The 18,378-nt window shown below is 38.7% G+C and overlaps 1 protein-coding gene across 5 annotated transcripts in view; it reads left to right on the top strand.

Moving 5' to 3' along the window:
- The window catches only part of ctnnd2a (catenin (cadherin-associated protein), delta 2a), a 243,524-nt gene that overhangs the window by 189,460 nt on the left and 35,686 nt on the right, over positions 1-18,378 (top strand). For all 5 annotated transcript variants that reach the window (XM_088402108.1, XM_088402107.1, XM_088402109.1 and 2 more), the window contains exons 16-19: positions 4,454-4,571; positions 8,136-8,318; positions 14,836-15,009; positions 16,634-16,784. In XM_088402108.1, coding sequence (XP_088258234.1) covers positions 4,454-4,571; positions 8,136-8,318; positions 14,836-15,009; positions 16,634-16,784 — 626 coding nt within the window. The remainder of the gene's footprint in view (positions 1-4,453; positions 4,572-8,135; positions 8,319-14,835; positions 15,010-16,633; positions 16,785-18,378) is intronic.

The following is an 18,378-nucleotide window of genomic DNA, read 5'->3' as shown; positions in this document are numbered from 1 at the left end:
CACTTTCAAGCCAGTTAGGCAAAGTGAACGTGTTTTCACATTAGCATTCAGGGCTGGTAAAACGACTTGACCTTCTCTTGGAAAGCCAGAAGCATTAGACGTTAAGTTTTAATTGAGTTCTTGTGTCTTTCTCTCACCTCATTCGTATCACAACAATAAAAGATTGCCCTCATTTCATGGACTAGTCAAATAGCTGTGATCTCTTTATAATGTCAGCATGATAAATGGACTCCACTGCATGCCATCAATACATTTCTATCATTCGTCATGTCCATGCACCTATATGTTAAACTTTTGAAGTGATTGACTAATTAGTTTCATCATTCTATTTATGTTTCCGTTATTGGGTTTCTTCTCTCTGCTAACACGTTATGGTGGAATTTCATTGTAACTAATTAAATTGTGATACATATTAGTAAATTTGGTCACAAGCTGAAATAACCTCTAGTGTTTTATATATAGTGTAATTCTCCAAATATAGGGCGCACTTGTGTATAGGACGCACCCTTAATTTTAGATTCAAATTCAGGTATTTTCTATATTACCGTGCATAGGACGCACCAACGGTTTGGCAGCAATGTAAAAACTGTAGCAAAACAGAACAAATCTCATATCTGTTTCAGATTTCCCAAATTGCGAGTGGTCAGTGAGTGCAGCGTCAGCGCAGCATTGAATGCGCTCAAAGCAGTTTTTTTTTCCCCTCACTCATTTAGCCATAAATACCTGAAGCAGCGCACCGTTTGTGTTCCACCAAGTATATGATTGTGTGTGTATGCCAAAAGACCACGATCAGTAAACGACTCCAATGGAATACCTTTCTTTGTTGTCTAACCGAAGAACTCGGCTGCTTACCGCAACACTTTTCATTGAATCAGCTGGAGACTTCATAACTTTTACATAATCCTCTCCATTTTATAATATTCCTGTGTGTGAACAATGATGAACTTGAACAGTCTTTCAGTCTGCTTGCTTCATTTATTGAAAATAATGATGTAAAAACCTCAGCTAACACGAGCAACTGTTATCTGCAACAGGCACTATCGGCTAACAGCCAACATACGTCCGCCCTCTAGCTCGTCCTGTTATGGTAATTATTCTAGTAAGAGTACAACTCATATAAAAACGTACATCTGTGCGTCAAAGCTCAGATTTTGTGGCTGGCAGATTAATCTACCTTGAACAAATACACATTTTTTCTTCTTTTTAAGATTCCAGAAATACAGTGCACATATATACTGTGTGTGTATATATATATATATATATATATATATATATATATATATATATATATATATATATATATATATATATATATGTATATGTATGTATGTATATGTATGTATGTAAGGGTAAGATAGATATATATGTATGTATGTATATATATATATTTATATATATATATATATATATATATATATATGTATGTATGTATGTAAGGGTAAGATATAATGGTAACTTTGTGACACTAATCTTGTTTAATGAAGGAATTACGTCTGTTTTGGCCTAAAATACTAAAAATATGTCAGAAAGCATTAACTTTATCCTTTGATCTTTTTTTTTCACCATGGCATGATATAACAAAAAAAAAAACCCATAGAAACTAACATAAACTAATTATTAAAAATACAAACCTTTTTCATTTTGAGTAACACATCCATCATTGTATGTCTTCTTAGATTGTGATCAATAACTCGACTCAATCAATAACCCGAAGCAGTTGTGAAACCTTCAGACGTTGATGGTAAATAAAATGTTTTTTGTTTACCCTCGGTGGTACCAAATTGCCTACGAAAGGGTACAGATACATGACCTGATAGATGGCCTGAAGCAGCATGAATGTGTTACCTCCAATTCAGTAGGCTTCAAGATACTCTCGGATCGGTAACATTCCCAGAGCTTTCCTTTTTCAGTTTTAAATCAAATCTTTAAATTCTACATTATAATTTTGAGTTGTTATATCACCATTTACCACTAGCAGGCAGAAATGGTTTATTTAACCTTGTGCAGAGTCCTATACTACCCTGTACTACAATGCCTACTAAAAATAATAAACAGATCCATTCATCCATCTATTCATTATCCAAGCCGTGATCCTCACAAGGGTCATGGGTGGGCTGCAACATATATCTCAGCTGTCTTCGGGTAGGAGGTGGGGTACACCCCGAGACCACCAACTTTTCACACACACAAATAAAGTCAAGCTCAATTTACCTACAATGCAAGTTTTTGGAACGTGAGAGAACCAGAGTACCTGGAGGAAGCCCAGGCGGGCACAGGGGGGAACATGCAAACTCCACACAGGAAGGCCGGAGCCAAAAGCAAATCCATGACCTCAATCATGGGTCTTTTATACGAACCTTGAAAACTGTATTGAGAAAAAAATCAATATACATACAGTATATTGTATTGAGGATGTGTGTTTACCATATGCATATATTTTGTCTGCACTTAAAATAGCATTTTGTCTTACAGTTGCATTGGAAGCGGATGGTCCTTCATGACATCCCAGAAGTACTGATAAACTCTTATCGTTTAAGTTGCCCATACCCTGGGTTTATGTTTGTGGAAGAAAAAAACGTGTCGTAGATGTGAAAACATACACAACAAGCAACGAAACATACATGCATTTGTATGCAAAAATAGTTGTCTTTTAAACCAGATGGATAGTTTGTAAAACACAAATACACGAATACCAATATATTATATGGTCATTCATAAGTATCATATCTATGTATTTTTAATGCTTTTAAAGTTAACTGAAAATACAAATCATAGGTACATTTTAGTTTATATCAGTGAGCGATATGCGGATTTCGTTGTAGGATCTAGCATTTAACAGACTTGTAAGATAGAAATCAGCATATTACGACCACATAACTATAAAAAGTATATTACAACTCTTACAGTAAATATTCACCGTCAACAAAATGGCCAGAACATACTTTCGTGTATTTGTCAGTTTGATATCTTTTCGATTTATCCCTGCAATCCCTGTGTTTCTTCTTCGCTCACGGAGTTCCTTTGTGCGTTTGCATTTTTGGTGTCTGACAACAGGTATTCCGAAGAAGCTTCTTTTCAACAGTGTTGATCGCCTTATTGTTGCAACTGTGAAAATTGTCAAGTACCTTTCGTGCAATCTCTTTGGCTTTTATGTTTGCTCACTGACCCGGGCAAATACTTTGTTTGCCCCACAATTTGACCGCTGGGTCAGGTCAGTGACGTCACATGAATACTATCTATTTGGAGTGCAAATGGGATCTGACACAGGGTCCAGCAACTACCCTGGAGTGTACAAACTAATGGCAAACTAGTGACCCACGCCAGTTGGTGAAGCAGACAGGCTGGGGCACCTGAAAATGGGGACAAAGATAGTAAAAAGATACCATATTCATCTTGGCATATGAAAAGCAAGATGGATCGTTGCAAACGCACAGAATCTTTTTTTGACTCAATGAAAATGAAAAACAATTCATCTTTTTCAGTAGTTCTTATCAATACACTGCTGCAGAATGACAACATCAATAGAAGTCAGGTGGTATTTGAAGGTCCTAAAGCTACATTTTGTAGAATTTCTCTCACTCCGATACAATCTATTAAAATCAGACATAACAAGTTTTTGGAGCAAATTTCATCCATCCTTGTATTTTCTATAGCGCATGTCCTCATTAGGATCATAAGTGAGCTGTAGCCTGTCCCGTTAGACCTTATACTTTTGGGATTGGTCTTTGGCAAATCACAGGACATAGAGACACACAACCCTTCATGCTTCTATGCACACCTAAGGCATGTTTAGATTTTCAGATTAGCCCATCCTGAACATTGTTGGACTGAGGAAGGAAGCCAGAAAACCACAGGAAAAGCACACAAGTTCAGGAAAATATGCATATGTCATTATTCGAACACAGAATCTCAGAAATGTGAAAAAGATTTAGTAGCTAAAAGTCAAATTGGGATTTAGGATTAATTTTAATTTCCTAAGCAAGTGGGTAAGTAGAGTAAATACCTTCATACACAAGCCTAACAACTCACATTTATCTCATGCTGAAACAGTATTCTGTCTATATCTCAAAACATTGTACTATTGGCAATCTGCTAATAATAAACTGAACAGTATTTCAAAATAATAGCGGCAACACCAGTGTGAGAATTTATTGTGGCGTTCAGCCAAGAACTGTCTGAATTAAAGGGCATCTATTAGACATAAAACAAGTCTTTTAAATTAAAGCAGACATTTAGGACCTGCATAGATTGAAATGTACCCAGAAATGTAATGCACCCTTTCCAATGACATACCTTGGGGAATGTTGCAAGCCTCCCGCCGAGCTATCTACCTCACTGTCATTCTCTCCGTATATACCTCGTCTTATCTTGCCTCCTCACACATTGCCCGTTTAGTAGGTTTGGCAAAACACACTCTGACCACTTAGCCTGCCTATTTTTTTATTTTTTACAGGAATGTCAGCTCTGCAGGTGAGGAGGCGAGGCGGAGGATGCGAGAGTGCGACGGCCTGACGGACGCTCTGCTCTACGTCATCCAGACCTCTCTAGGCAGCAGTGAGATTGACAGTAAGGTGTGTGTGTTCAAATATCAAATTCAGTCACACTGGTCCACTGATGGAATTTTCATTGCTCTTATTTGGGGGGCAATTATCTGCAGTATGCATGTATATAGAATCGCTATTGTATGCTGTTGAAACTTGGTTTGGCAGCGCTGCGACTGAATGCCGCAAAGGGCAAACTATTCCCAAAAGTGTGTGTGTGTGTGTGTGTGTGTGTGTGTGTGTGTGGAGGGGGGGGGGGGGGGGGGGGGGGTCGTTCAATTCCAGTTTGCTCCGGCCTTCCTGTGTGGAATTTGCATGTCCTGGCATTCTCTCTGGGCCCTCTGCGTGGGCTGCACCCGAAATAATATTTTGGAGATGATTTAGTTTAATGGTAAGCGCGCGCCGAACGCGAACGAGGCGAAAAAGCGGAGCGTTTTGTATTGTAGTCAATTGAGTTCGCGTGACTGGGCGCATATGCACGTCGGGCGACGCGATGGACGCGAATGGAGCTACGTGAATGGCCACGCGCGGTCTTGAGAAGCGAAATTTCGCCTGTCGGTTAAAGTTATTTTTTTTTTACTTTTTCCGCGTTTCGCATCACAACAGCCAATCAACTTTTGGAACATTCAACGGCTCACGCAAGGGGGCAGGAATGAATTATGGCGGCCGCTTTGCGTTCGCCGGGAGCGATCCAACACGGCCAGCTGAGCTTTCAATGCAAAATAGAGCCAAGCAAGAGCCTTCACCTGGCTTGTCGAAAGGCAGAAGCGAGAACTTGGGACAAATGGTATGTGCAGCGTTTGCTTCACTTAACAGCTGTTGAACCGTAGTTACTGTGCTAAGCTAACGATATATAGCATGGTCTCGGCCACTTGGTTGCGACATTGAAACTTTGATTTTTTGGCAGGCGAGTATTGCCGCCAAGAATAAAGGTGCTGTCGGTGAAAATATTGGCTATATCACATACCAGAAAAGTGAAAGTTCTCAGCAATGCTCTTCTTTCCGGATGTACCGTAAAGTGCACAGCAAGCTCGCGCCACTCCCCTGCCCTCTCCTCGCGCGACAAAAAAGTGGACAATAAGTACAAGAGCACCAGAAAGCCCCGCGAATGAGCGTAGCGATTCGAAGAATGATTTGGCGTTGGGTGTGCACGTAGCATAACAGTTCATACGTTTGTGATGTGGTTTTTAGAGCAGCCAGCACCCCCCCTCTCCCCCCAGTCCGCAATTTAAATCTAAGGCGATGACCGGTCCGCGGTGATCAAAAGGTTGGGGACCACTACTGTATTGGACATTTGTCCTTTTGTGTGATTGGATGTGTGTTTGATTGGATGTTGTTTATCCCTGTTGTTTTTGTCACAAAACCGGGAAAATACCATGAAGTGGGGGCAAAAAAACTCAGTATTCCACATCACAACATAAAAAAAACGTAAGCCAGGGATGCTGTAACACGGGGGTCCACTGTAATTACAACAGGCAACAGTCATAAATAGGTACAATTACTATATATACTGTATAGAAATGGTTTAATTCCTTATTTTTAGCTCCCTCATGCTTCTTATTATTCCTATTGTAATATAATAATGACAGTAATAGCAATTGTATTTTATTGATTTCCCAATAAAAACTTTAAAATAGGTCATATTTTACTCTTATCAGCCATTCATTGGCCGTTTCCCTATGTGTGATATTCCGATTGGATCACGCCTGCAGCATGCGTGCGCCACGTCAAAGTATGTGTGCCCAGTCGATATCACATAAACAATGTTGTGGCTGGCTGGCTTCTCAAGGTCTCCCTATCTGCCAGGCTCTCTAAATGGCCTCCCTTAATCACTGTTTATCCGCCCGCTCCTCTCCACCATCTGACTGCAGCCACAAGAGGAAAGCAGCCGTTGCCTCGCTAACAAAGACTGATTGGCAGGTGAACTTGCAGGCAGTTATTAGCAAAATAGCCATAAATGATAGCCTCTGGCTCCCTTGCTTTTTTCGGTCAGTCTTGTATTCTAATTTAGTTTAGATCTTGAGTTGTGTTCTAAAATGCTCAGATAAATTGGCTTCACTTCACCAGTATCTGAAGTAGATTTGGTAAAAAGACCATTTCTAAGTGCACCAATGAACGCTTTCAAAAATGTATTAGGTACAACTGCAATTAGAAAAAAAAGCTGCATTCTGTGAAGTGTTTGAACTACTTAATAAATTATTAAAACCAGTTAAACACCGAGGCAAAATATAACCACAAAAATAAACATTGTTATAATTGCATTGTCCATCTCTCATAGAAAAGGAAATTTGGTATGTTAGTCAATATATGGGTGGAATATGCTTCAAGGGCTTTACATTTCAAAGTGGAATTATTCGATTCGATTAAGTGGGATTTGATTTAGTACAGCACCGATGCCAAGTTCTGTGTCTGTATCTGGTCAGTACTCCGCTGTACGTATTTCAAGGCATATATACAGTGCTCACAATGGTCACTGATAGGATACAAGTATCGCCCACTCTCTTGGAGCATTGTTATTATAAAATGAATTTCACTTGCATTTCAATGTTTGAAAAGAAAAAAAATGTTTTTACGGGTTAAAAATATGTAATACACGTTTTTCAATATTAGAATACTGGATGTATGTATATAGTAGGGTTATCCTCATGCAAAAATGCATCAATTTTACAGACTATCTAGTGTTACCAGTTGTATCAATATGTTTATTCCTAATCAAATGAGTTAGATATAATGTATATGATGTAAATTTATAGATGGCTAACACTCAACTGTCATTCTCAGTCAGCCGTTTAAAATGATGATATATGACTTGAAGGTTACTACTAATTCCAATTCACTTGACAAAACTTGACTCCATTCTGAAAAGTCGTACCTCTCAAAAATAAAAACTCAAGGGTCTTTATTCACTCAACTATGAAGCTGAATGAAGAAACAAAAGAAAAAACATGGACCCGAAGATGGAAATGTCAGCGTAAATTGGAAATAATGCGTAACCTGTGCATGTGTCTATGGAGGATGTGGATTTCATGTGACTGCAGCTCGCCCGACTGCAACGTTGTTTTGTTTGTCACGTCTCCTGAGTGTGTTCAATTACGCTCCCTGGTTGTTCTTGTGTAAAGTGGCCATCCTTCGGCGGAAAGATGGACGATTTGCCTTTGTTAGTTTCCGCTCCGTTGATTTGATGACACCCGGCTTTCAGAGTCCTACTAAACACAGCCACACGCACTAAAGCTCTCATTTACGCACAGGCATGATCTTACGTTCACCTGTTTAACGGCATGTTAGAAAATCTATTGGACCTCTCATGTTTCCTAATTTACCCGAGTTTCCTTTCATCTCATTTCAGTCAGAACTAATAAAACACACATTCATATCACCCATGGATTATCTGGCCTCTGTCCTCTCACCCTCTCCATCTAATCTGCCTCGGGGTGGAAGGCAGATAAAAGTGCTGCTAGTAGTCAAAAAAGCGCTTTTATTGGAACGCTTCCATTTCCACTTTGAGCTGTGTTCTCAAGTGTGACGTTTCATTTAAGTGCATCAAGCGCACATCGCTTAAATCTGTTCCCTCATCTTTCTCATTTCCCATCTCAGACTGTGGAGAACTGTGTTTGCATCCTGAGGAACCTGTCCTACCGCTTGGCGGCCGAGACGTCCCATGGCCAGCAGGGAGGATTGGAGGAGCTGGACGGCCTCCTCTGTGACAGCAATGGTCGCGACGGAGAGACCTCTGGCTGTTGGGGAAAGAAGAAGAAGAAAAAGAAGGGTGCTGACCAGGTAAAAAACAAAAAACAAAAAAAAAAAAAAGATTCTAAACCATGTCATATCATTAAAAATATTCGAGCTTCCTGTCTATCTTTACTTCCTTATGTATTAGTGTGTGACATTAATAAGTACATTTGGACCGAAAATTTAATTCTTTGATCAATTCATAGTTAAATGTTCTGTAAATGTGAAAAGCAATGTTTTATTTTTTTTTAATTTGCTGACTTTTTTTCAACAAAAAAAATGACAAACATTAGGGCATACTCATTTTTGTTTTCTAATTTTTGGAACATCAGTGGGTCAGTCCAGAAGCGGAAGACACTGGGGCTTCAAAATTACTGAAAGATAAAGCTTCACTTTTCGGATTTTTATCCGACATATTCATCATATTCAATAAAGTATCAAAGGCTTTATTAGCTCATGTTGGAGATTATTGGTAAAATTCTTATTACATGAAAAGAAGAAATGACTGAAATTTTGTGTTGTGTTGATTATGGAGCATAGGCTTTCTGTTCTGTATGAATATTTGTTCCTGGTTAGCTCATTTTATTCATGCGAACAAGAGCTGCCTTTCTATAAAATACTGTAGATTCTATTTAGTAGGAAGGTGGCAGAAATATTTATTATGGCTTCAATGTGATTGGGACATGCGATTGGAAAAAGCCACTTTTAATGCTTTCGCAGTCATCAGAATCGTGACGGTAAAACTCCATTCATTAGCAGCAGCGTGAAACGTTTCATATAAATTTGCGGCCATGTGACTCATTCATCACACAAGTCTGCAAAATGTGACAAGACTGCCTTCAAAGAGGACAGGACAGTTGAATTTCCTACATTGGATGTTTTTGTGAGTCTGCCGCACCGGGCTGCGTAGTAACGTACAGGACAGCATGACAGAATGTGTCTCGATTTCTTTTAAACTTTAGTATGAGTTTAGTGACATTTTAAATCACTTTAAATAATGAAAAATTAGTATCCCGATTCTTATGTTTTTGTTTTTTTTTTTGGAGGCGGGGCGCTAATAACACGGGTTGAATCATGGCTTACTATGTTATAGAAATATTAAAAATAGAAAGAACAATATTTACGCTGCCATTTCTTTTGGAAAACTGACATCAAGTCTAGCATGTCATGTGACTGTTGCTTCTTCTGCGATATGAAAAGTTTATGATTGTGTGCATGTTGGGTACATACTTGTACTTTACTTTAATATATTTATTGCTTGAAATATTTTTTTAAATCACATGTTTCCACAGTTACAAGAGACAGCAATGAAACAACACAAAAAAAAAAAGTATCTTTAAATCATATGTTAACTGTTTTATTTCAAGTTGAATTGGTTATTAAAGGGGTGGGACAAGGGGTAAAAATATACTTTAGGGGGACTGTCGGATTATTTTGAAAACTATTTTCAAGAATTATTTTCTCTTCTTATTTTTTCTCTTTAAATTTAAATTTAATCTCTCCGAAACTACTTGTGTTAGTATTTTCTAGGTGGATTATCTCAATTTAGATGGGTGGGACATAAAATATCTTTAATTCTGAAATGACCCAATTTGTACATTCCAGGCAGTTTTGAGTAATAATAGTGCGACCATCTATTATTCGAATTAATGCAACACATTTCAGATTCATGAATATGGATATTTTGAAAACGAATGTGAATAATCTTGCACTTTGATATATTTGTAACGTGAATGAAAAACAGTAACGTAATATAATGAATTTAAAAGTTAGGGTTTTAATGCATCTATTGCATTATATGCATTTATAATTATGATTGTTTGTTTTTTCTTCCTGTCCTTTCCCTACCTTTTGGGAAAGTGGAACACTTATTCAAAATGCCAGTGAAACTGCATCAAAGGCATCTTTTTATTTGTATTTTCATTTTGCATTTGTATACGACCCATCTCACAATGTGACCTTTGGTAATAAATCTTTTAGGATCTTTTATGCAGTTTCAGGGGCATTGCCATAATTATGTCAAGTAATTGTGACAAGGAGTAATTCACTCTTTTATCGCTTACTATTTTCGTTATGGCTGGTCAGAAAACTGTTACTGTACATTACCAACATGTGATAGTCTTACTCAGTGGACAGTACTTGTTTTGAAAAAGCCATGTACATTTTTTCTTATTTATTCTCCTCCTGTAGGCTGGTTTGCTCAACATTTTTTCGGCATACATTTGTCTGTCTCATATGCCGTTTTCTGCGTGATAACATTCTGTGCTCCGAGGTAGCTGTGAAGAACATGTTGAAACTGTTAAAAGGAAATTGTTTTAATGGTTCTAAAGAGGGTGGGACAGAGAGAACAAATTCAGGTGGGTGGCTGGGTGCATCTCCCAGTCTCTCTTCTAAGCTATGCCCCTGGGCAGTTTTGTATATTGCCCCTTGACCTAAATCGACAGATTCGATTCCTCATTTGGAGGAAGTCCGCATAGTAGGAGTTCACTTGGGTTAAGATGTGATGACAATGCAGTCCAGCGCTGAAACGTTTCCTTTCACCTTCACATTCATTTGTCACCAAACGCTGTGTTCTGACGCACGCGGGTGCTAAAAGTATAAGCCGGCTTTCTTGATGAAGCAGGAACAGGGTGTGAGTAGTCGAGACAGGAGACGTGTGTGCTGAATAATGCAGAGGAAGGATGGAAACCGTAGATCACAAAGTACGCTGTAAACTCTGTTTAAATGCATTAGCCTCCTTTATAATGACTTGGATCTCAGGCAACTTTTTCATTCTTTTATGGCACCTTATATTAGGGAGCCGTTTTTAAAGCCAAACCTTGTCAAAAGCTTATTAATTGTATCTTCACCTTCCTCCTTTCATATTCCTCTGTTCTTACTTTTTCAAGCTAATAAGCTGAAGTTTGCTTAACTTTGGTGGGTTAAAAAGTCAAAGAACTGCATGTACCTTTTCTGGAGTGGCAAATACGTGACCTGATAAAGTCTTAAAGCCAATCTATATTGATCTGTCACACACTGGATTGATCCAATTCATCTCATTTTCTTTCACCCGCTGTCCACATTTGCTCCACAATCAGACATCCAACACAAGAGTTATCCCAATTTCACATGCTGTAGGTAATTGATAGTGGCGAGAAGAAAATGAGGTAACAGTGAAAAACAGATCGCTAGCAAGAGACGAGGGCTGACAATGTCACTTAGATGGTAATGTAGTCTACTTAATCATTTATTATAGTGTCTGACAGTAAGGCCAAAGAGCAGCGTGGGAGCCTGAATTATAGCCAAACACTCCTAATTGACTGTTGCATTCAGACACGGGTATTTCCTGTTGCCAGTGGTAAAAACGAGTAATTCGTTTTAATATAATACAAACATGAGATATTTTTGACTGACAGTCATATTGCTTCCAAATGTCCGAGCAAAATTTTCTTTCCCACCCTGCGTAAATCAGCGTCCATAAAGTTAAAATGTGGATATATTTTGTGTGAAAGAACTCGAGAATCATGACCCATTAACCTTCTTTGTGATGAACTATTACATAGATTGTTAGACTCCGTTATCCAACATCAGTTTCCTCACAAATGTCGTTCTCAGTTTAAAATAAACATTTTCCTATGTATTGTTAATCAGCCATGCAAATTTGATAGATATTTGTGGCTTAACACAAATTGTAGGCAACTTAATATGCACTGTATTTCTCTGTGTACAGGTCAACCCCTTGTATCCTGTTTTTACTTCAATTTGGTGAATTTTACAAAAATGGTATGTCTTCCCCTGACTTCAGGGATAACACATATCATGGCTGTTAAATTAAAACACATGGTGTGTGTTATTAAAATGACGAAATTATGGTACTTTCAGACACATTTTCTTCTTCGTGTATTGAATAAAAATATACTGTTGGGGTTTTTGAGGGAGCTGAAACAAGACAAGGGCAAGGCAATAAACAAGGCAATGCACGCACGCGCTTAGACGCAAATGCTAAAACTAATGTTGCAACAATAATAAAAAGTCATCACTACATCGTCACACATCATCCTGGACGTCCTCTCATTCCTGCTCATCATTTGCGCAAACATCACACAACGTTACTCTTCCATGGGTTGACATCTTGGGACCCATCCAATTTGTTTGAAATGGAGGTTTCCAGATATATCGGTTGCTCTTCGCTCTATTTCTCCCTCCACCTACTTACATCCACACGTGTCATGCCACTGCTCTCGCATTTTTGTCTTGGACAAGCCAAGTCATCTTTTCCTTTTCATAATTGGTCAAAGTCCACCAGGAAAATTATCCACGTAGCCTCATTGTTGACAACAAAGAGGCAATAAAGCAGCACTCGACGAAAGTGCATTTTAAAGTGCAAAGGTGCTAAAACGGATGAATGGCGTAACGAATTAGATCCTAGAACCCTTGTAAATGACATGATATTACTAATTTCACATTTGAATTCATGTTTTTTCAAACAGATAAGTGGAGAAAATTGGTCTGGTTTTCAATTATGCTGGTATAAGTCGACCCCCCCCCCCCCCCCCCACACACACACACACACATACACACACACACACAATTATGGGGGTTGAAAAGGAGGGGAAAAAAAACACTTGTACACAGCGAAATACAATAGTATGTAAGGGCTATGCTTTGTCCTGTGGAACTTCAATATAAGGCATCCTTTGAGCATTCAAATTAAAAATGTTCTATTCATGTAGGAAGTTGATGAAGGTGATAAAAGCTCTATATAATGTGAAGCGTTATTTTTGTTATCATTCTTAATAATAGGTAATTTTGGCTAATCTTCTGACTATATCAAGTGAAAATCTATGTAAATAAAGCACATGGCTGGTTTGCCATAAAGCTGGCCAGGGGACACAATTGGCGGAGCGAGGAGGGTGATGCGGAGGACACCTCAGAAAAGAGGAAGGTCTGGAAATTTGAAACGAAAATGAGGAAAGTAGTGTTTATTTAGGTAAAGTCTGGTATACATGAAGGGAAAGTGGTAAAATATCTAGAGAATCATTCCGAGAGAGAAAAAGGGACACCATATCAGTAGTCGGAAACAGAGAAGAGATACTGAAAGAAAATCCAAAGAGGGTGGAAGAAGAAAAAAGTAACTGAACAAAGGGGCTGTTATGGAGAAGAGGTGGCAGTTAAAGTGCTTTTGGATTATTTATTTAAAAGAAAATAAGCAGTTGCTGTGTGAAAGCAGCTATTTTATTTAATCCTTTGCCCTTGCTCACTATTTCCGTTTCATCAGTTTTAATAAGGGAAAAAAAACAAGGTGTCAGGGCACATTTTACTTAATACTCCTTTCATTGAGGTATTTGGTGTTTATACCGAGCATCAAGGTTTCTCCTGAAAAGAGAAATAGTAGTTTCTTGTCATTTCCACTTTAAAAAAAGGAAAGCTAGCATGAATTAAAGAGAGACAAAGTTCCACAGGGGACCATGTTTAAAGTCCCGTTTTCTACCCAGACACTTTTTCTCTATTAGTGTGGGAACTTAGACGGTGTTGAATTTATTTTAAAGCAGTTAACACATCTTAACCAGGGGTGCCACTCATAAACTAATAAAATCCAACATATCCTCTACAAACACTAATTAAAACAGATGTACCAATAATTTTGTGAATTTTTTTTTTTTTTTTTTACGTTTTACCTTATGTGCTGTAACCATTTCCGGCAGTCATATACAAGTAACACGGGTGTCATTTATCACACATAAAGCCATTCCATAGCCTTGTAGTTTTGCATATATTATGAAATGTGTCAATGTGTTAATATCTTAATTATACAATAAGGTGAGCAATGCAAGGAAGGGGTGCAAAAAATAGACCTGGAAGTGATTCTTTTACACCAGTACAAAGCTCCTCGAGGAAAGAGAAAACATTTGCTTTACGCACAGTCTAAAGCTACAGTTTGTTAAAAAAAAAAAAAAACAATTATAAACCACGTAGTGCAACATAAATTAAGCATAAAAGTGTTAATAATGACACAGCTTTGACTCTCAGTAACACAAACACACATGCCAAGAACTAATCTTCATAAAGGTTTATTATTTTTTACTGTTTAATGTTTATTATTTTATTTACATACATATCAGGCCAGCCAGTGATCAGTGAAATTCCACATGAAACTGGCTCCAATTCAAATGTATTTGGAGGGGGGAAAAAATGATATTTTATTCATTATAATTGTTAAATATAATAATGAAGCGGTCGATGAGCCAATAATTGGTATTCCCAAAAAATCAACATCAGCCTAAAGAAAATATCAGCCGGGCCCTTAAAAGGCCCAGTATCATGTGCTTACGTGTGATAATGTCGTTACAACAATATTGTTTTCACATTATAACACTATAAGAAGGCAGGGTTTTCTGTTGTAGCAATGACAAATACATATTGCTTGGCTAAATCCTGTTTAGTCACTTAACCACCAAACATGGGCAAGCTTACGCTGTACCGCTGTAGTCCCTGTGCTGTCCTGTACCTTCCTCCACAATGGGAGAATGATAGTACATTTTGCCACTAATCTTATGGATAATCTTTACTTTTTCATCTCTTCCAGTGGGATGGCGTTGGTCCCTTTCCAGACACAGTAGATCCCCCCAAAGGGGTTCAAATGCTCTGGCACCCCACAATTGTCAAGCCCTACCTCACTCTGCTGTCTGAATGCTCTAATCCTGACACCCTGGAGGGAGCAGCTGGAGCCCTGCAGAACCTGGCTGCTGGCAGCTGGAAGGTAAGGATGATAAATATGAATTCATCTGTAAACTATTTTTGACCTACTCTCTCTGACTAGACAAAGCAATGCTTGTTATTATAGCCATTTGGGGTAAAATCTTGGAATTCTGCTTTCCTGAACTCCGTAGATTCAGAGACATTGATTAATTTAGGGCAGAGGAAATAACTGGTTCAACTTTAAAAGGCGGTGTCTGATTTATCTTATTGTATAGCTGGAATGGATTTGCTTTAATGTAAAGCCTTGAAGTCTGAGCCCACACAGGAGTCCACACAGGGTCCAACAGTGGCTGGCTGACAGAAGCAGCTTGTTGGTAATAATGAATGAGTCATGCAGTCCAAAGGGATGGTATCAGTTAAGGCAGTGTTAGCCTTGGGCAAAATTGGAGATGTCTTATATGTTTCTTTTCTTTTCAACAAGACAGAAATTGAGAGAATGTAACCTTGAAATGACAACTCAAATGGAACATTGTTGGTTTGTAAAAGGGCACTCTGAATGGTGATATGGTTGACAGCTTCCCATGAGATGACGTTGGTTTTGGTTGAAACTTGAAGTGAAGGACAAGAGGAATATGACTGTTTATACATGTGTGTTTGAGTTTGGTAAGTTTCTTCATTGTAGGAGCCAAATTGGAAAGCAGTGCACGCTGGGGAAAAACTTTTCCATCCATTTTCTAGAGCAGCTTATCCTCACAAGGTTTCTCGCAGGCTTGCTGTTGCCTATCCCAGCTGGCTTCGGGCAGCAGGCGTTGGGACACCCTGATATGGTTGCCTGCCTGCCTGCCCATTTACACACCCAAGGACAATTTAGTCAGTCCAATACACCTGCCATGCATGTTTTTGGACTGTGGGAAGAAGCCAGAGAGAACCCACGCGGGCTCGGAGAGAAGATGCAAACTCCACAAAGGAAGGCCAGAACCATAAGGATTTGAACTTGGCTCCCTTTAACTGTGAGGTGGACATGCTATTCCCCACTCTAGGGAAATATGTTGTATTATTTCTAACACAAGGCAACACATTCCAAAGATGGTATACTCTCAAATCTTAGCCCTTTCTTCCTTGCTTGATTATGCTCCTGAAATTATGTAACCCCTATTTCCCTCGATGATAGACAATAATGGGTTGACGTTCAAGTGATTTGAAAAGGTAGAATATCTTTACTTCTATCCATTTATCTGGAGATAACCCACAAGGTGGCAGTACTTGAGGCATCTAGGGTTGAGAAACCCATCTAAGTGTACCATGATAGTTACTGCGAGAGGATAGAGTGGTCCCCAAGCTCTGAAGACTTCTCTCCAGTTCATATAATTCTCCGTCTTTCGATATATCACTTGTGAGTCGGTTGTATTACTTCTTCCTCTCATGCGGCTCCTGAATATGCCATTTTCTTCTCGAGCATGGGACTTCGTCTATCTCTCACAGCTGTATCACCACACCTCCTACCCATTTATTCAGAAATCATTTGTGCTCATACTGAGAATGGAAAAAGGAGCAGAAAAAAAATACTGGAAACCTGTCACTCAGACCACCAAATAGTCCGTTTTGAGTGCATACATTTACATCCCATGAAGATTTCTTTGTTAAATATTCTTACCCTTTATTATCTGCTTGGTCTTGCTTTACAGTGGTCCGTGTACATCAGAGCTGCTGTCCGTAAGGAGAAGGGACTTCCAATCCTGGTGGAGTTGCTGCGGATTGATAACGACAAAGTTGTGTGTGCAGTGGCCACCGCTCTAAGAAATATGGCGCTGGACATCCGGAACAAGGAGTTAATTGGTGAGTCTGGATCATTTTGTTCACTTCCGTGTTTGCTAAAAGATTGGACATGGTAAGCGGTAACTCTAAAAAAATCCAAGAAAAATTCAACGTTGGGATTGGTATTGGGTGATTAAAGTTAGTGAATGATTAGTGGTTTGGTTTGTTATTACTGTCAATTGTTCCTGTAGCCGCCAATGTTGTATAAGCGTTTTTGACTGGCAAACTCATTTGAACACACTTTCATGTATGTTCAAATGTTTTTGCAACAATGATCAAACATGTTTGAAAATATGTTTAAACATGTACATGGATAGCTGGATAAAATGACATCACAATTGCTCAGTGCCAAGCAATCTTTGCCCACTTTTTTTTTTTTTTATCAGTTAGGTCAAGTGACATTTACAAGCAAAGCGGTCATTGGATGTTATCTAAGCTCTTCAGGTAATATGGCTGCCTCCTGAGATAAGAAAACATGGGATAGTTGATTCTGCTTAATTGATATTCCACAAAAACAATATTAATCAGAACACCATGTTTAGAACACTGGAGCTGCATAGAACATATCGTACAAAAATTGTTTGGCTTGCATGCTAAACCAGCATCTGAGTAAGCGTTGTAGCACAGGCAGTATGACAGGACCAGAAAATCAGAACAATTACCTAAAAACGCCTGAAGATGGAGACAAAACAACACAAATACAGCCAACCCCTAGAGTCATGACAGTTGTTTTTGTCATGAAGCGGGAAAATACCGTAAAGAGACGCCCAAAAAAACGTCGCAGGGCACGTCGTAAGCTGAAAAAAATGTAAAGCGGGGACGTCGTAGACCGGGGGTCCACTGTCCGTATTTTCAAATAGGTATAAGTATTTTAAAATAGGTTTGAATGTGTTTTCAAATGTGTTTGAACATATTTTGACATGTGTTTGAACATATTTGATTGAAAATGCTCACAAATTTGTAATAGGGTCAAATGTACTCAAATGCATTTCCAAATTGGCAGCTTTATACTTCCATAGTTCCTTTTCAAAACTAGTCAAAACTCTAAAGTCACATATTACAAACAGTCAATGATACAATTGCCTGACCAACAAGGGTATGTGGATGCAAACAACAACAAAAAAAGACAAAAAATGTAACAAGTAACATTTTCCTATTTTGGACAACGCAGTCCATAGCACTTCAGCGACAAAAGTTAAGTTCCTAGGATAAAAAGGTAATACCATAACTCGGGATAAATGGCTTTGAGGGCAGGTTCAATGATTTTTTTATTGATGAAAAATATAATGGCATCAGCATAATGAACTCAAAAATCAACATCAATGTCTTGTGAAAGAAAGATAAAACCAAACTGATTGGAAGAATTGACAGTAGAAATGAAGAAAGTGGCCTGTCTGTTCCAATGCTATTGGAGGGAGTGTCTCTGTGTGTTTCTGCCTCTGGTGCGTCTAATTATTGCAGCTTTTCAGTGGGCTCAGTGGTTTCTATAGCAACCATACTTCCCTCACTTGCAGGGAAGAATTTCGGGAGTCTCTTTGGGCTCCGATGATGTGGTGGTATAAGAACAGAGAGTAATGCCACTGTCAAAGCGCCACAATCCCATACAACATTTATC

This window comes from Hippichthys cyanospilos, chromosome 19 (assembly GCF_059441005.1).
Source record: "Hippichthys cyanospilos isolate Australia breed blue-spotted pipefish chromosome 19, RoL_Hcya_1.0, whole genome shotgun sequence".
NCBI classification, from domain to species: Eukaryota; Metazoa; Chordata; class Actinopteri; order Syngnathiformes; family Syngnathidae; genus Hippichthys; species Hippichthys cyanospilos.
This window is presented reverse-complemented; position numbering and strand designations above follow the sequence as displayed.